General features: G+C 42.3%; 1 protein-coding gene across 1 annotated transcript in view; it reads right to left on the bottom strand.

The window, feature by feature from the left end:
* The window catches only part of DCAF10 (DDB1 and CUL4 associated factor 10), a 49261-nt gene extending 30295 nt beyond the window's left edge, over positions 1-18966 (bottom strand). Inside the window, exons 1-2 of the mRNA XM_055123649.1 lie at positions 18691-18966; positions 9672-9785 (exon numbers count right to left, since the gene is read on the bottom strand). Coding sequence (XP_054979624.1) covers positions 9672-9785; positions 18691-18788 — 212 coding nt within the window. The 5' untranslated portion in view covers positions 18789-18966. The remainder of the gene's footprint in view (positions 1-9671; positions 9786-18690) is intronic.
* Positions 18967-20335: the final 1369 nt, after the last annotated feature.

Raw genomic sequence — 20335 nt, 5'->3', positions numbered from 1 at the left:
AGCAACAGTAGGAGTACTGTGGGGGAAAAGCAGACAAGAGAATATCACTTATTCCATAGAGATCCCCAGTAACTACTCCTTAGTCATAAATATATGCCCACCAAGACTTTCTTTTTTTTAACTGGGGGTGGGCTGGGTCACATCCCTGGGGTACCAGGGATCCAAACCAAGTCAGCAGGATTCCAGGCAAATGCCTTAACCCTATAATGTCTCTCTCGCCCATAAGACTTTTGTTTGTTTCAGGGGGTCACACTCAGCTATTTTCAGCTCTTACTCCTGGCTCTGAACTCAGGGTCCACTCCTAGCAGGGCTCATTCGAACATATGGGGTGTCAGGTAAAGAAACCATGTCAGCCACGTGCAAGGCAAGAGCCCTGTCCACCTTACTCTCTCTTTTCCCCCATGACAATTTTTTGGTTTGTCTTGGGGCCATATCTGGTGATGCTCAGGGATTACTCCTAGCTCTGCACTCAGGAAATCACTCCTGGCGGTGCTCACGGGACCATGTGGGATGCTAGGGATAGAACCTGGGTCTGCAGATTACAAGGCATATGCCTCACCCACTATACTATCACTCTGGCCCCCATAACAATTTTAATCCAAAATAAGCAGCAGATAATTCAAAGTAAGTAGACAATGTAAAGTATAAATTCTCACAGACATTACTCAAGTCTATCAAATTAAAACTTAGCCTACAGTAATAAATTGATACTTATAACTACATAGTATCTGATAAAAGATGCTCCATGCACAATCAAGCCTGTAAGTTTTTTGAATTATAGAACTTTTCCAGAAGTTCCCAAGAAACCACAATTTATAACTGTAACAGCTGTAGGTAAATTAACAGCTATGCAAATTGAAGTCTTTACCATAAAAAGACAATGGGTAAAGGAAAACAGTAATTGAAAGTTAAGTCTCTTAAAATAGGTACCAACATTTCATAATACTAACGAAAGATTACTGAATTTTTAATATGTATAAATTATTTTTAAAAACTTTATTTAAACGGTAAGCAAATTTTTGGAGTAAGGGTAAATTCAGTTTTTTTTTTTTTTTAAAAAGTCATTATATGACATCCTGATTTCACATTTGAGATTTTGTTTGTTTTGGGGTTTGGGGCCACACACAAGTGATGCTCTGAGCATCCTGACTCTGAACTCAGGAATTACTCTTGGCAGTGCTTGGGGATCATACAGGATGCCAGGAATCAAACCTGGATCAGTCGCATTCAAGGCAAATGTACCCATAGTACTATCACTCTAGCCCCTAAGTTTTATTTTTATAATAAAAAATGGCCATGGCCATGCAATATTCCCGGGGTTTATCAATTTTCAAAGGGTCTTACTCTTGTGAGCTATTCACATAATTCTTTGAGGTTCCTATTATGTAATCACTTGTAATTTTCTTTTCTCTAATAACTAGTTTTATTAAATTCTTGGTTGCAAATGATCTTATTTATAATTTGGTAAGTTCTCCAGCATTACTTTCAGGGTTTTGTGAAATTCTACATCCTTCCAATATAAGAAATTTTAATTCCTATTGATAAGCACTGCATTACATAATACTGTTATATATAACAGTATAATTTATGAAATATAACGTTTCGTATTTAACCAACAAAATCAGAAGGTAAAAGTAAATCCTGAGGTATCTAAACAGATACTGATTTCTCAACTGTCCTACACTATGTAAATATTCTTGCTTGTTTGGGGGTCATAACCAGAAATCTTGAAAAACCGTGTTGGGCTGGGGGCTGAGTTCGAGCATCCTACATGCAAAGCAGAGCTCCAACCCTTGCCCCATCTCCCTAGCCTGCTAAGTAGATCTTTTCATGATAACTTCAGTTCCTTCTACAGCCTCATCAATGAAGGAGGTCTTCTTGACCTTTAATTTGGCTGGGGTTCCCACGTAGTACAACACCTGACCTGGCTGTGTGGACAAGGCGATGTTCTGGTCCACTTGTGCTGGGGAGTGTTGTGGACAGAACTTGTGGTACTCAGTGATCCTGCAGTGCTGAGGACTGCACTCAAGGCTGGCACATTCCAGGCAGAAGCGGCAGTCCTTTGAGCTATCTTCCTGGTTCAGCACCTTGTTCCATTTACTTGGGTTTTTGGACCACATCCAGCGGTGCTCAGGGCTTACCCCTGGCACTGCTTGGGGACCATATGGGATGCCAGGAATCGAACCCAGGTCAGCTGTTTGCAGGGAAAGCAACCTTCCTGATGTACTATCGCTCAGCTACCAGTGCCTTGTTTTCAAATGAACTCTTAAATCTGTGTACAAGGTCCTCATGAGGGAAAAGTGAACTGGTTTACAGACTTTCCTCCAAATAAATATGAAGCAACAAAAACAGCATCATATTGATAAGTATACCCCAAAACTAAGAAATAAATTGGAAGACATTAATAAGGATGCAAAAAATTACTATCTAGAACCAAATAAGAAAATGTAAGTTCACATCTCTGAACAGTGCAGTGAAGTCTAATAGAACAGCTCTATCTGGCTCTACACTACGTAAAATCACTGTCACTGTCACTATCATCCCGTTGCTCATCGATTTGCTCGAATGGGAACCAGTAACGTCTCCATTGTGAGACTTCTTGTTACTGTAGTTGGCATATCGAATATGCCACAGGTAGCTTGCCAGGCTCTCTGAGAGGGACAGATGAATCGAACCTGGGTTGGCCTCGTCAAAGGCGAACGCCCTACCCACTGTGCTAGCGCTCCAGCCCACTATGTAAAATACTATGTAAAAAGTTTGGACACCTTTGAGTTGTGATTTCTCTCCTCCTTAAAACTGATTAAGTATCTGTCTCCCATTAGGATACAGTGAGGATTAAGTAACAGATCTGAAAAGTGGTCTACAAAATATTTGACACATGGTAAATACTCAGAAGATGAAAGCTAGTATTGTTAATAGGTAATACAAGCCGTAGCACTTCTGAGGATCCTCATCAGAACTCATGTTGAGTATCTGCGTACTCCTAAAAACATTTTTCAAAATCTGGTTTTCCTATCCAGCAGTTAAGAAGCAGATTCAAATTTTCAGGGAAGGTGTGATAACAAGCAAGTGCCGACACTGATAAAGGACACAGATTCTAACAACCCATGAGTCAAAAGTCACTTTCAGTAAGGGGAAACAACTTGCCATAAATCTTTTCTTTTGGAGGTGAGGAAAATTTTATATGTAAAATACCAGAAACAGAGAAATTATGAAAAAAATATAACAAAACCTGTAATACCCACCATTGGGTTTTATCAAATTTTAACATTCTGTTATCTTTCAGATTTTTGACATCCCACAAACAGATGAAGCACCATGTGTATCCCGCCCCAATCCCATCCCCCTCCCTCCCTCCCTCTCCAGAGGGAACCACTATCCAAAATTTATTGTTTGTCACTCCCCATAGAAGTTTTCAATACCATAAATTTATATGTATCCACCAACAATTTATAGTATTGTTTTGGCCTTCAATTTATTCTGCAAGTATTTAATGAGCACTCATAAGTGACAGGCACAGTTTGAGGTGCTGGGAATATAGCCGAGAACAGAAAGACAAATACATGCCCTCTTCAAGCTCATTTGTTTATTTTTAAGCTTTATATAAATGGTATCACACTATACAGCATATCTTACAATTTGCTCTTCTGAGTCAACCTGAAATTTCTGAGATGTAGTGCAGAAGCCAATACTTACAGTTAATTAATTTTAACTGATGTATAGTATTCCATTATGAGTATACAAGAATTGATCTGTCCTCTTAAGATTTAAATTATTTCTAATTTATATTACTAAAAAATTAGACAACAAACCTTCTAACCTTTTTTATACATTCTCCTTTTTTTTCCCCTGTCTATTTGTTGTTTTTTTTTTTTTTTCAGGTTTTGGCCCCTGGCTGAGCTCAGGGCTGATTCCTGGTGTGCTTGAGGGACCTTATGGGGTCCCAGGGGTAGAAACTGGGCTGGACACGTGCAAGGCAAGAACTCTACCCACTGTACTATTGCCCCCCTTCTCAATTTCCTACCCAAAAATATGGTCTTCAACTTTACAAGGAATTAGGAAATTGCTCACAAAATAATCCCACCAGTTTTTCTTCCATCAATATTTCAAAGAATCAGCTTTTCTTTTCTTCTTGAATTTTTGGGCCACATCCAGTGATACCCAGTGGTTATTCCAGATTCTGCACTCAGAAGTTACTTCTGGCAGTGCTCAGGGCACCGTATGGGATGCTGAGGATCAAATCTGGGTCAGTTGAGAGCAAGGCAAGTGCCCTACACTGTACTATCTCTCCAGCCCAAAGAGTATCAGTTTCTAAACATTTTTGAAAATACGTCTTCATTGGTGTTTCTTCATTATTGTTGTTTTTGGCTTTTGGGCCACACCTGGCATGCCCAGGGCCTACTCCTGGACCTGTACTTAGGTCCTGGTGACACTCAGATCATAATCGGTCTTTGAACTCAAACCTGCATCAGCCATAAGCAAGCCAAGTGCATTACTTTCTGGACTTTGTCTCCAGTCCATTCACTGGTGTTTTTTATTAGCATTTCCATGACAACTAGTAAAATTGAATATATTTATTGCTTGTTTTAGTTTTTTTTTTTAATTTGGTTTTTGAGCCACATCTGGCAGTACTTGGGTTTACTCCTGGCTCTGCACCCAGGAATTACTCCTGAAGGTTCTGGGGGGACGATATAGGATGCTGGGGATTGTACCTGGGATCAGCTACACACAAGGCAAGTGCCTTCTCACTATACTATCTTTCCAGTTCATAGTCCCTCGGTTTATGCTTTTAATGTCATGAAATTCCTTTCTCATACTTAGAACATTAAAATATTATACATTTCTTCTAAAGTTTTGCTTTTATAATTAGGTCTAGAAACTGGAAGTTATTTTTAGTAGGAAAGCAAAATCTCACTATTTTATATGTATATAGCAAATTCTCTCTTTCGTTTTCATTCTCTCTTTTGTTTCACATACACTAATTTTTCTTTTGCCACCTACCTTTTTTTTTCTTTTTGGGTCACACCTGGTGATTCACAGGGGTTACTCCTGGTTCTGCACTCGGGAATTACTCCTGGCGGTGCTCAGGGGACCATATGGGATGCTGGGAATCAAACCCGGGTCGGCCGCGTGCAAGGCAAACGCCCTACCTACTGTGCTATTGCTCCAGCCCTATGCATATATTTCATATATGCATAGGTCTTTTTCTTTATTCTATTTCACTGGTCACTTAAACTATCTACTACATTTATTATCCAAAAGGCTAAGCACACCTATGCTCAAAATTTCACACAGCTAATCCCAATTTGATCCCTGAGCACTGAGTATGGAGTAAGCCCTGAGCATTGCTGAGTATGACCCAAAAAGCAAAATCAAGTTTTAAAAAAATCTGTTGGAATTTTTATTCAATTATAGACTAGTATGAGGAAAATTAAATTCTTTATAATATTGAGTTTCTCCTCCAGAGATGCGCATTAGTAACTAATCTGTGTGGGCAAGAAGATGCCCTGGTCCACTTGTGCTAGTAACTAACCAGGATCAAATTTTAAATTTTTGGCTGGGGGCTGCAGAGATAGTATAGAGGCAAGTATCACTCGCCCTGCAGTGAGCCAACCCAAGTTGGACCCGTGGCACTGCAAATGATCCCCTGAGCACTTCTGGGAGTGATGTCTGAACACAGAGTCAGGAGTAAGCCCTAACCATAGCTAGGTGTGGTTTGGCCTCCCCGACAAAATAGATAAAAATTGTCGTTTGTGTCTTTTTAAAACTAGGGGCCCTCCCAGAGGTGCTTGGTTCAACTGTGATGTAGTGCTGAGGATCACCGGGACTACACTTCTAGTGCTCGGGGTGCAAACTGTGCAGGGATCAAACTTGGGGCTTTGAGTGCACACTGTCTGTACTCTCTCCTTTTGAGGTACCTCCCCAAGCCTGTCTCGGTCCATTCATACTGTAAACTATCATACATTTGAAAATATTTCTGCTTATTATTTTCTATTTCTATGCTTTTAAATTTACTCTTCTAAGCTTTCTTTTCTTCTAATGATCAAATTTTCAATATACTTTCCACCACTACCCTCCCTCCTCCTAGTTTGAAAACTATAAATCGTATTATTGTATAACCTTTCATTTTTTTTCATCATATGTAATCATACATCATTCCAAAAGCATAAATTTACATGATTTTTCTACCTTCCTGATTATGACAAAGAGCTTACCATACTATGTTTTCCTACTGACAAAACTCACCATACAACAACCTCCTTGTTGTATCTGTCTGAAGTTACATTGTTTGGGGCTGGGGCAGTAGTATGCCATGTAAAATATATGCCTTGCACATGGCAGAGCCAGGTTTGTTCCCTGGCACCCCTATGGTCCTCCAAACCCATCAGAAGTGATTTCTGAGTGCAGAGCCAGAAGCCCCAAACACTGCTCAGGTGTGCCCTGCGCCCCCAGGTATACTGTGCAACTAGTCACCACATGCAGACATGTGGCTTTTGACAGGTGGCTTATCTAAACTGAGATGCACTCTGTATGTAAAAAATGCAGTGAAACCTGACGACTGGGTTTAAAACAAAGTTTTAAAACTACACTAATTATATACTGAAAGAGTATTTCAGCATACTGTGTTCAATGCATTACTGAAAAATTTTCCTGCTTTTCTTTTAACGTGAACGCTTAAAAAATTACTTTATATGTGGGGCTGGAGCAACAGCACAGTGGGTAGGGCGTTTGCCTTGCAGGCGGCCCGACCCGGGTTCGGTTTCTAGCATCCCATATGGTCCCCTGAGCACTGCCAGGGGTAATTCCTGAGTGCAGACCCAGGAGTGACCCTTGTGCATCACCAGGTGTGACCCAAAAAGAAAAAAAAAATACTTTATATGTTTATATGTAGCTATCATTACAACTCTGAAAAATATTTAGTTTTAAATTTTGTTGGGGGTGGTGGTGAGGGGCCACACCCAACTGTGCTCACGGCTTACTCCTGGCTCTGAGCTCAGGGATCACTCCTGAGTGTAAGCTGACTTCTAACTTTGGTGACTTAAGATTTTTTCATTATCTTTGATATTCAAGAGTTCACCACAACATGTATAAATTTATCTTTATATAGTTATTTGACACTGAGCTTACTTTTCATTTAAGGAATCAAATTCTTCAATGCTATTTTAAATAGTCTCAATGTCTTCAAAAATTAGTTTTCTGACCTCTGCGTTTTCTTTTTGTGTAATTCTTATTATATGTACACTGGTTCACTCAAATAATCCTGTCAGTCTTTTATCTACTTTCAGTTTTCCCTTTTTCTATGTTCTAGGTGAAATTTTTAGTATTCTTTTCTAATTTACTAATACTCAGCAATGTAAAGGGTGCACTATATAAATGTGGGTTTTTTTTCTTTTGGGGTCATACCCGGTGATGCACAGGGGTTATTCCTGGCTCTGCACTCAGGAATTACCCCTGGTGGTGCTCAGGGGACCATATGGGGTGCTAGGAATTGAACCTGGGTTGGTCGCATGCAAGGCAAAGCCCTACCCGCTATGCTATTGCTCCATCCCCTGTTTTGTTTTTTAAATGATAAAAATTCAAGTTGGCTCTTTTCAGCATTAACTTGTTTTAACTCTTTTATTTCATAAGGTTGAACTCTCTTTAAGTAAAAATTAACTCATTTCTTGAAGCATCCTAAAAATGCTTTAGTTTCACCTACTCGATGGAATACTATGCAGCCGTTAAAAAGATTAAGATCACTTGATGAGTAATAATATGGAATGATCTTTAACTATGTCATTATACCGTGAAAAAAAGTCACAGTATATAACAGTATGTGTAGAATACTACCATTTATATAAAAGCATGTATATGTACATGAGTATCTATCTGTGTATGCTTAAACTTATCCTAGAAAGGATAGCAAGAAATTGGTAATAGTGGTTGCCTCTGGGGAGGAGTACTGGGTGGCTAGGGGACAGAGGTGGGAGACAGACTTACTTTTCACTGTTTACCCTTTTGTACCTTTGAATTTTGTACCACGTGCATGTATTACCTAGTCAAAAAAAAATAAATAAAAATTTATTTTTTTAAGTCTTTGTTGGACTACTCCATAAAATTAATTTCATCCAGAGAAAATGCCTATTATAACTGGTTTGGTTATATTAATATTAGATGTCCTCATCAGTTTTATAATTTTGGTTATAGGTTCATTTTAAGAATGGTTTTCTGTCTTTTCCTTTTTAAACAATTTTGTAGTTGTTTCACCTGGATTTCAAAGTCCCTAGTTCACAACTAAATCATATAAATGATGTAACTAAACCATATAATGACATAACAGATTTCTAATTTCATGATGATACTGGTGCTATTGTATTTATACATTCAACCACTAACTTAAGAAGTGACTAACTTTAAGTTGTGGTCATGAGGCTGTATATTATCAACTAAAACTTAGAGCAACTGGTAATTAATACTTTTTTCTTATGTCAGCTCTTCACATAGTCCAGCCAAAACCCTTTGTTGCATGTCCCTGTTCTGGCTGATTCCTGTCTCATAGGAAGCACTTTAGCACGTATGAACCTCATAGGAGTAAACCATTAGCGTCAGTGCTAGACTGAACAAGCTTGTAATTTGCACTCTGTGGCTTTGTGCAAAAAGGCAAACAGAGTGCAAATAGTTTTGTGCACATGCCCCATTTCTGGTCCACAAAAACATTTATGTTGTTTTAGAGGTTGGCTATGTCTTTTATGCTATTTAATCTATTGTTTATGTATCTAATACATAGGATTATAGCAGCCAGGTTCTAATCAGCCAATTCCTGTCTCATCTGAGACAGAAATCTTGATTAGAACAAATGTTCAAAGCTACTATTTTAAAACATTAAAAGTAGTAAATATAAAATAAAATCTTATTAAACATTAGAAAATAAAAAATTACTTATAACCCATCCATTCCATATTCCATCTATTGTTCGCATTTTTAAATGTCCTTCCAGTACTTTTCCTCTAAATAATTTGCATTTTTTGGGGGTGGTGGTGGTGGTGGTGGGGCAATATCCACTGGTGTTCTGGCTCTGTGTTCAGGGATCACTCCTGGCAGGCTCAGGGTGCTCCTGCCTGCTTTACGGGGTGCCAGGAATCAAAGTGAAGTCGGCCACATGCAAGGCAAGTGCCCTACTCACTGTAGTATCTCTCTAGCCCTATTTGTATAATTTTTTTTAATGATTTGGACCCAATATTATCTCAAAGGTTTGCCTATGTTGATATGTAATCTCTATTACCATCATTTTAATGACTGCATATTAATCCAACAAGATATTCAACATTTATTCTCATTTTGTTGAGAATTTAAAGGGGTTTCCAACGATGGTATAAAAGAAATTCTCTGTGCACATGTGTTTTTCCCCTCAGTTGTTTGGATTTAGGTAGTGATGAGAAACGTTAGCCAAGGGACAGCCACCTTTTATTTAGCAAAACTCATAGCTATTTAACTCAAAGGCATAATACATGACTAAGATTCATTCACAATGATGACCCTGGCATACAAAGAGAAAAGGCATAATCATATGGAAGCGAAAATGTATCTCAGAAAAATTTTTATCAAAATAGTTAACAGCAAGCTTTGTTATTAAAGAGATACAAGGAATAAGTCACAAAACACAAACGTCTACCACTGCTGGTAATACTAACCTGATATTATTAACACAGTCTTCGTGGGCTTCAGAAAGTGTTTTTATGTGCTTTGAAGATATAGGGTCAAAAAGCAGAACCTCCGTCTGTTCACAAGCAACTGTCAGCACTGACCTGAAAGCAAGGAACATATTTCTTTGGTTTAGTTTTCTAGCATTCTCTGGGTATCAATATACAGTTATAAGCTATATGTGAGTAACTTCTTTTTGCTCTTTTTTTACATGTTAGTACCAAATAAGGGATTAACACTGTCACTAGCAATAGTAGGAAACAGTACCCTCATTTGTATGGTTCTGGAAATTTAAATGATGTTTGGAGAGTTCTCTAAACCATCACAACTTTAAAAAATGTAAATTTTTGGGGTGGCATTTGTTTTTGGGTCACACCTGCCAGTGCTCAGGACTTACTCCTGGCTCTTTGCTCAGGGATCACTCCTTATGGGATGCCTGGGATTGAATCCAGGTCAGCCTAATGCAAGGCAAACACCTTACCAGCTGTACTACCATGTAGGCCCCAAAATGTGTATACTTTTGACACACTAATATTTTAAGAATTTAATCTGGAGAAATTAACACTATAAAGATTTTTATAAAAAGCATGCCAGAAAAACATGTAGATATGCAAATTAGAAAAAAACAGAAAATAAAATCATGTAATTATCAATGTCTATAAAATGTACTAAAAAAGGTTTAGCAATGTATCCTACTACATCAGCCAACTACTATCAAACTTGATATTTTTCTTTAGTTTTTTCAGTTTTATTTCTTTGTGTGCACTCAAATGGTAGTTCCACATCTTTGGCTTCCTTCGTTTTTTGTATATCTTGTAACTTACTTAATTATCCAATCACTTTTAATTTTTTTTTTCTTTTTGAGTCACACCTGGCATTGCACAGGGGTTACTCCTGGCTTTGCACTCAGGAATTACTCCTGGCAGTGCTTGGGGGACCATATGGGATGCTGGGAACTGAACCTAGGTCAACCACATGCAAGGCAAACGCCCTCCCCACTGTACTATCGTTCCAGCCCCCCTATCCAATCTCTTTAAGTAAAAGTTTTTTCATATCATAATTGAGGTCTTTTATACTTTCTCTAGCTTTCCTAAATTTTCTCATGGAGTAGAACAAATCAGAGATTGTCACTTTTGAAAAGCTACAAATTGATGTCATGTTACCTTTTTTTATTCTAAAAAAAGTGTTTATTTGGGTATTCTCTTAATCAAATGATACTATTTTTCATTTCTGCCTCTTAAGAGAACATATTTTTCTGATGAGTATCTCTACTGAAACACTAATTCTATTCTTTGTTACTGTTACATACTTCTTAGCTTTTATCACTTTGCTACTAATGACTGATAACTTTACCTTTTGCTCTATATTAAAATGGTTACTTAGTTCATTAGTTTTCCAGCCATTCCATAGTTTTACCTACTGCTTTATATCAAAAAATTTGAAGCATTTGCTTTCATTATTACTTACTTCAACTATGTCAAATTTCAACACCCATCTCTCCTTTGGCCTCTGATTTATAAATGTTTATCTTGAAAACATGATTTTTTTCTAGTTACATTTTTGTTATTCACTTCTAGAGATGACAATGTACACTGTACTCCATGATAGTATTTTGAAATGTGTGGCCTTATAAGTGAAAATCCTTTAAATCTTCCTTGCGTAAATAAAACAGGCTATTACATATAGTCGCTGTTCGTTACTGGTTTTGGCATATCAAATACACCACAGACAGCTTGCCAGGCTCAGCCGTGCAGGCGAGATACTCTCGGTAGTTTGCTGGGCTCTCCGAGAGGGGTGGAGGAATTGAACCCTGATCAACTTGCGTGCAAAGCAAATGCCCTACCTGCTGTGCTATCAAAAATGGAGACGTTACTGGTGCCCGCTCGAGCAAATCAATGAGCAATGGGATGACAGTGATACAGTGACAGTGATTACATATAGTCAGGTGTGATATTAGAAATGTTATATACATTCAGTTGTAATATAAATAACAAGTAAAACATATTTTTTATTTTTATTTTATGAATCGTTGTGAGATACATTTATGGACTTACAGATGTAAAACATATTTTTTTTAATTAATTTTTATTAAGACACCAACCTGAATAAAAATTTGAAACTAACTTGTAACATTAGAGAGATAGCACAGGAGAAATAATTTCCGTAAGAGGGATCCTGGTTGGATTCCTGGCAACACATGCCCAGTCAGCAATGGGTGTGGCCCAGGTATCTGGTAAGTAATGCCAGGAGAAGCCCTTGGTTCCCTGAGCATTACTTCAGAGGTCACAGTCAGTCATCCCGTTGCTCATCGATTTGCTCAAGCGGGCACCAGTAACATTTCATTGTGAGACTTATTGTTACTGTTTTTGGCATATCGAATATGCCATCGGTAGCTTGCCTGGCTCTGCCGTGCATGTGGGATACTCTCGGTAGCTAGCCGGGCTCTCCGAGAAGGGCGAAGGAATTGAACCTGGGTCGGCCGAGTGCAAGGCGAACGCCCTACCGCTGTGCTACGGCCATACCACCCTGAATGTGCCCGATCTCGTCTGATCTTGGAAGCTAAGCAGGTTTGGGCCTGGTGAGTACTTGGATGGGAGACTCCAGAGGTACCTCCTAAAAAACAAACAACCCCCTTAACCAACAGATTCTAAAAATGCTTTTCAAGTGATACCATAATCTCCAAATACTGTCATATTTTTCTAGTATTCCCATTTATTAATTTTAAAACTCATAATCTTTTTTCTGAATCATGACAGATACTGCATAAAACCTTCCAAGAATTTCCATAATAAAAAAATAATAATCATTAACTTGTAGTTTTTATAAACAAAAAAGTCACTGAAAATCAATACAATGTTCATGGGCTAAAATCTTTTTTGCTTCTGAAATATTAAGTATATTTAAAGGTGTTTTAGCCCGTATAATGCTTGCTATTATATTTTCTATATTTAATATACAAATTATATTCATAACAAAGTTTAAAAAATGGACGTTTAACCATATTAAACTTTTTTTGGGGGGGGCTTTGGGGCCACACCCAGTGGTGCTCAGGGGTTACTTCTGACTCTGCTCTCAGGAATTACTCCTATTGGTGTCTGAGGGACCATATGGGATGCCAGGGATCAAACTTGGGCTGGCCACTTGCAAAGGAAGCACCCAATCTACTATACTATCACTCTGGCCCCAAATCCTATCAAACCTGATCCCTCAACCCAGGTGAAAGAATGAAATAGGCAGCCAAGAGCTGAAGCCAGGGTACAAATCCTTAGTGTTTAGTGATGTTTCTGCTTCTCAGTTCAACAAAATAAATGTGCCTGATACAGAGAAAGATTTATATATCTCCGCATCCCAGGAGTCATTCATCCATAAACTATCCCCATAGACCTCATTCATCTGTTGCATATTTGATTCTGCCATGGGAGTACACACTATGCCAATTACAAAGCACTAATATGTTTGGATGGTGCCTGCAGCATTGCGATTACGCTCATCTGATTGCTCTCTTCATCTCTCTGGGTCTCTTGGGAAGCTGATGTTCGATCAAGACCATGTTAGAATGACTGACTGGCAAAGTGCCTCAGAAGGCAGTTCTACACTAAGTGAAGTCTAAAGGTGATTGGGCATTCACCAATGGATATGGAGGGTGGGTATAAATAAGCAAGAGGAAGGAAAAATGAGAAGGGCTACTGGCCCATTGCTCTCCAGTGAGATGTTTGTTTGGCAGCATGCTGTGCTAGTTTCTTAATTCTTTAATTGCTTACTTAATGGATTACTCCAGCAAGTCCCCTTAAAATGCTAAAGCATTATGAGGGCACTCAGTGGGTTTGGGGTAGTAACTAATCAACCACTACGCACATATATCTAACTGGGATAGCCAAACCAATGTGTAACAGTTGAATATTATTAGGTCTGATGGAGTATTTTTTATATTACCTCTAGAGCAAGATTTTTTCTCTTTTGTATTTTTATATACCTGGTACCCAGTATGCTCAGGGCTTACTGCTGGTGGGGCTCAGGAGACCATATAGGGTGCTGGGGATTGAACCCACATTGGTTGTACGCAAGGCCAGCGCCCTACCCACTCATACAATTTTTCCAGCTCCTACAGCAAGATGTTGAACAATCAAATTAAGGCAAATTTGTCATTTTCTCCCTGTATTTGTCAATTTGTCACATATGTGTGTGTGTGCATGTGTGTATGTGACAAATTCAAGTTCCAAATTTTTACTTTTCATGTAAACTGAACTTTCGTCATTGTCAAGTAATCATCTCTCTAGTAATATTTTTGACTTTAAGCCCATTTTGTACATTAATAGTTTATCAGCTTTGTTTATATGAATTTGACCTTTCTGTGTTTGAACATCTCCATCCATTTGAACAAAATACGTATTATATTTAGTAATGTAGAACTTCTTTTAAGCCATTCTTTGTACTTCATTTCTTCCCTTTCATCTTGTGTTTCTTTCATCTACCAGAGACTGAACCCAGAACATATCTTATACCTGTGAGTCATATCCCAGGCCCTTGTGTTAGCACCTAAAAATGAAGTCTAGAAATTTGTTTTGACTTTTTAAAAATACGCCCTTTCATCTTTAGATGATTATTCTACAAATTTTAATATAGACACCAAACTTTGAACCTTAATTAATGTAATTCTTCCTTTAAAAAAATTTAAGGTTGGGGTTGGAGCAATAGCACAGTGGGTAGGGCGTTTGCATTGCACACGGCCAACCCGGGTTTGATTTCCAGCATCCCATATGGTCCCCCAAGCACCGCCAGGAATAATTCTTGAGTGCAGAGCCAGGAGTCACCCCTGAGCAGAGCATCGCCAGGTGTGACCCAAAAAGAAAAAAAAAATTTAAGGCATTTAGAAACTCCTCTAATTTATATGCCACGGTCATCTTCTATTTTAATTCAGTTTTGTTAATCCCCAAAGGTAACTCTGACCTTCTAGAGTCTTAGATTTTCCATTTGTTTTGATTTTTTTTTCTTTTAAGCCACACCTTGGAGGTGCTCAGGGGACAACCGTATGTGATGTCAGGAAAGGAACCCCAGTGGGCTCTGCAAAAGATAAGGGGCTTTAACCACTGTACTATCTCTCTGCCCCTTAGATCTTCTATTAAAAAGTCACTTTCTCTGAATTTAGTATTCTTGCTGTTTACTAATAAATTCATGCAGCTTTTCTTACACATACACAGAGTATAATATATATATTACACACACAAAGTGTATATATATTCCCACCCACCCCCTGCTCCCCAACTCCCAGCAGTATTTGGCCTTGTAGAGCAGGCCTAAAGATTTGGTGCTTGGGTCTGCTGGCGTTAGGGATTACCAGGGCCACCCTGATGGTGCTGGGAGGCTGCCAGGGCTAACTCTGGTGGTGTACCAAGAACCATACAGTGCTGGGGACCAAATCTGGAGTCTTGGCCAGAAAAATAACATGGGAGGTAAGACATTGGCCTTGCATACAGCTGACCCCAGTTGAGTCTTTAGTACCATATACGGTCCCTGAGCACTGCCAGGAGTCACACCGGAGTACAGGTGTGGCACTCCCCAAAACAAGTAAAACCAAAAACACTAACTTTGAAATCCGGCACCTGTATGGCATACACTCCTCCCCTTTGAGCTATCTCTCCAGTCATCACCGCTGTAACTTAAAGGAACAATAACCCATCTGTACTGGTTAGTGATGTAGGCTAGTGACAGGTCCCTCCTAAGCCCCCTAGCCCCCACACTGAAAGTAAATAACAATATACTCTAATTTATGCTATTGTTGCTGACTAATTAATTGGCTATCAGCCATAACAGTTATTCCTTAGTTTTTCCTATCATTTATAACAGTTATTCGAGAAGTTTCACTATGATTTGGGAGGATTACTGCTTGGGTTTGAACTACTTAAATCATGGCTGGCACTTTTTTCCTCATTCTGGAAGGTTCCTTAGTTACTCTCTCTTCAAGTAGTCTCCTCCCACCCCCATTAGCTATCTGATTTTCTTTAGTAATTCTATAGCACAGTGGTTGGGCATTCGCCTTTCACGTGGCCGACCCGAGTTTGATTCCTCCGCCTCTCTCCGAGAGCCCGGCAAGCTACCGAGAGTATCGAGCCCGCGCGGCAGAGCCTGGCAAGCTACCCATGTGTACTGGATATGCCAAAAACAGTAACAATAAGTCTCTCAATGAGAGACGTTATTGGTGCCCACTCGAACAAATCGATGAGCAACGGAATGACAGTGCATTCTATGTTCTATCATGAAACCTTAATGTTTCCTCTATTGCTTACATTTTGAATTCGTTCTTCACTTTGTTTTCCAATATATAAATTCTCTCTAACATAGTGCCTAATGTGTCCTCATAATCATTTGAGTAAAACCCACATATTATTATCAAATCAAGTAACGATAACCTCCTTTTTCAAAATCATCTTTGGAGGTGATACACTCCAATAAATTGCTATCACTTAAAACATTTTGGAATTCATCAGAAATTATCTTCTAGTCCATGTTTCCTTTCTTTGTTAGTGCCAAATTCTTTCTAGTCTGATCTCTAATAATAAATTCATAATTAAAATTTTTACCTTCTGTGTCAGTTCTTTTTCTCTGTACTAACAAGTTCCAGTAAGTGACAATGATTACAGTAATCCATAAATTGATTTGACTTATAAAGAATGAGAAGTTACCTCATTTACCACATATATATACATATATATATGTCTTTTCTATACCACTTTGGAGCATATTAGTAAGTGTACTAAAGCAATAAAAAAATTAAACACAACTATTTTCACCTTGATGGAGATGAAGAATTACAATGTGAGATGTTGGCAAGAGTACAGGGAATCAGGCACTTTTGTGTATGTATCTGCTAGGAATGAACATTGGTAGTCTTCACAAAGAGCGATTTGACTGACACCTTAATTTGTTTGGGGGCCACACCCAGTGGTGCTCAGGGCTTACTCCTGACTCTGTCCTCAGGGATCACTCCTGGTGGGCTCAGGGGACCATATGGAGCGCCAGGGATGGAACCCAGGTAGGCCATAGGGAAGATAAATGCCCTACCTGCTGTAGTATTGCTTCAGTCCCAAGAAATCTTAATTTCTTTATTCCTTCTAAGGATTTATCATAAGGACAGGACATCTGTCATAAGGACATAAATCCAAGATACTTGTTTATGGGGATTTAAATTAATAAAAATGCAAATAATGTTAACAGATATTAATATAGCTTAAAATAATTCACAATATATTATGAAAAACAAGGCACAAAACAGTGTTTCCACATTTATATTAAATAGGATGGAGCAATAGTACAGCAGGTTGGGCGTTTGCCTTGTGAATGGCCAACCTGGGTTTGATGCTTGGCACCTAATATGGTCCCTGAACCTGCCAGGAGTGATGCCTGCCTGAATGCAGAGCCAGGAGTACGCCCTGAGCACCACTGGGCATGGCCCCAAAACAAAAAGCCCAAAAGAGTGGGCAAGGGAAAAATTTCCTGCAATATTCATGTCATCTCTGGGATTATAACTATTTAACTTTACTGCCTAAGCTTTCTACAGTGAGTATTAATTACAATAATTAGACATTATTGAATTATTTTGCTTTTAGTATCAGAGTAGCTAACCACCCGGTACAAAGATACTTCTATGGGTTAATGTAGTTCTGATAAAGTCAGATTAGCAATATACTTCTCACAGTACTGGCAATGGAAAAATCCTTCCTCATAACACATTCTACCACTGTCATCATCCTACCTAAAATTCTGCCTCCAAGAATGGAAACAGTTACTTCTACAGGCCTGACAGAATAAGTAGGAGGGGGGAGGGACTAGGATACAGAGAAGACTGGAAATGAATGTTCATTGAGGAATGAACTCCTACCTAGTATTTCAGGAGAAGCGTTAGGGACGGGTCTTGGTTGGAGGTGGGAAAAGAAAAAAAGAAGAAGTTCCAGGAGTATGTCAGCTCTCACTTTCCCCCTTACCCAGATGAAAATTCACCACTTCTGGATCACCCGACCAGGTCCCCACCCAATGGCTTAAGGAGAAAACTCATCCCATCACCACCCATCTGGAAACAAAAAAGAACACCATGTGCTCGAATGCAATGGCTCAGGGTGCACCTGCGTCTTCCCTAACTCCCTGCGCCCTCACCGTGGGTCCTCCTAGGGGCGGCGCCGGGTCGAGTCCTTTCTTGGGAAATACTCCCACTCCCTCCCCTGCCCTACCTCCACGGATTCATCTCCACTGATTTTTCTAACCTTAGTCCACATGCCCCTTCCTTGCAGGAGGGAAACCCTGGTCCTCCTAGACGCACGGCAGGTCCCTCCCCGCGTAAACCCGCATTAGGACTTCGCCGGGGAAGAGCGCGCGGGCGGGCGCGCGCGCAGGAGCCCCGAGTCCCCGCGCACCGGCGGGGCCGCGCCACGGGCGGGCCGGGCTCTACGGCGCGCCTCCGCCCCGGGCACAGTCCGTGCGCTCGGCCAATACCTGCTGCGGGCAGAAATAAAAACGGCAGGAGGGGGCTGGGATCCCATCGACCGACCGCGGGGGGTCACCTGGGGGTGGGGGGGGAGGGAACGGTGTGCCACTTGCCCCTCCTCGGATTGCTGGTGCATTTCCGGTACTCGCATAACCAAGTTTTTGGGGAAAAAAACCCCAAAATTGTGTTCTTTTGCAGATACCCTAAAAAGTGGACTGACACCTTCTCTTTTTCCTCCTCCTCCTCTTCTTATTCTTATTTTATTATTATTTTCCTCTTTGCACGCCTGGGTCTAGGCACCGCATCATCCTCCCTCCACACGCGAGACAGGTGCTCCGGCCCCGCGCCTCATCCCGGGGGTTCTGCCCCGGCACCGACGCCCCACGCCCCGGAGCGCCCCCCTCTCCGGCCCAGATAGACGGGGGGAGTGGGGTGTGTGTGTGGGGGGGGGGTGGGCAGGGCTGTCTGTGCCCCGCGAGCCGGGGGTGGGGTGGGGGCACCGGAGGGGCGCGGGCGTCCCGGGCCGCGCTTACCCGTCGGGCGAGTACTCGAGGTTGAAGACGGCGCCGTGGGTGCGCGTGCTGAGGTACACCGAGTCGGCGGGGTGGATGGAGCCGTACAGGTTGGTCATGGTGCGGAAATTGTCCCGCGCCGGGTCCACGCACGGCCCGCGGCCCAGGCTGCGCTCCCGCAGCCACCCGAACAGGCCGGCGCCCGGCGGCCGGCGCGGCGGCGGCGGCGTCCACGGCTCCCCGGGCCCCGGCGCCTCGGCCGCTCCCGGCTCCTCGGGCTCCCCCGCGCGCGCCGGGGACAGCGCCGGGGCGCGGCCCGGGCAGCGGGCGGGCGCCGGCCCCTCGGCCCCGCCGCCGCCGCCGCCGCCGCCGCCGCCGGCCGCCCCTCCCGGGCTAGCGGGCCCGAAGGGAAACATGACCGACGCCCCCGCCCCCCGCGCCCGGCCGCGGCCCCGCCGCCGACAGCTCAGCGCGCCCGCTGCGGCCGCCACTTCCGGCGCGCCGTCGCCTAACCTCTCCGGCTGGGAAACGCGCGCCGCCGGGGACCGGGAACGCGGGGACACCGCGGGCCCGCCTCGGCCTGTCCTCCCCCCCCACCCCTTCCCGGGTGGACGCTTCCCCCCCCCACCCACCCAGAGCAGCAGCCGAGGCAGCGCGGGCGACGGTCTTTCCTGGGGCAGTGACGGTGACCCGAGGGCGCGTTTGTGCCCGGGCCTCTTTCAAAGCGGGCAAAAAAATCAGCAGTTCTGGGCGGGCCACAGCACGTGACTTGCCGCCTGAGCGCCTCGAGCCTGAGTTTCAGCCGGTCACGGTGCGCCCAAGATGATGCCCGCGGCCTGTTGGTGCCCCCTGAATAGCCCATCCCGAGACTGACCGCCCAGTTGGGCAAGCCTTGACCAAGACCCAAGCTTTCCTCTCCCGGAGAGGGTGTCCAGGAGCCAGGAAGCCCCGCAGGGAGCTGGAGCCCTGAGGCCAGTCCAAGTTCAAGTCCAAGCCGTGCAGCCGGGCCTTGAGCCTCTGATGGATGCAAAGCCCTGGTCCAGCGCCAGTGAAGAGAAACACCTCGAGGCCGGGTGTGGGAAAGGCTGAACAGGACCACAAGGAGATTTGGGAGGAGGGATGAATCTTCCAGAAAAGTCCTCATGAGGTTCAAGGAGAGGACAACCAACAGCTTCCAGACCTAGACCAAGAGCTCCCTGCTGTCCAGGGATGGGAGCAATAGTGCATCTGGAAGGGCACTTGTCTTGCATATGGCCCACCTGGGTTTGATTCTAGGTGGTCAAGAATCACCTAGAATCTATGGTCCCCCAGAGCCTGCCAGGAGTGATCCCTGAGCACAAAGCCAAGAGTAAGCCCTGAGTACCGGCCGCACCACCGGAGTGGCTCCAAAAAAGTCCTGCTGTGGAGAGCTCGAATTCCGTGACAGAGAGGAAGGAATCCTGTGAGGTCCTTCGGAAGGATCCGGGAGGAAGGAGAGCGCTGAGTATCCAGCCGGTCCTTCCACCAAGAAAGCAAGTTCTCGGTTCTCCTGTCCGGGAGCTCATTGGAAAGGAGCAGGAAGCAAGAGACCCCAGTTCAGGGATCAAAGTGTTCCTCTGAGACACTGGTGCCCACACAATCAGGAGAGGAGGTCCGCGGTTCATGATCAACAAAGAAGGACAGTTTA

This window comes from Sorex araneus, chromosome 1 (genome assembly GCF_027595985.1).
Source record: "Sorex araneus isolate mSorAra2 chromosome 1, mSorAra2.pri, whole genome shotgun sequence".
In the NCBI taxonomy this organism is placed as follows: Eukaryota; Metazoa; Chordata; class Mammalia; order Eulipotyphla; family Soricidae; genus Sorex; species Sorex araneus.
This window is presented reverse-complemented; position numbering and strand designations above follow the sequence as displayed.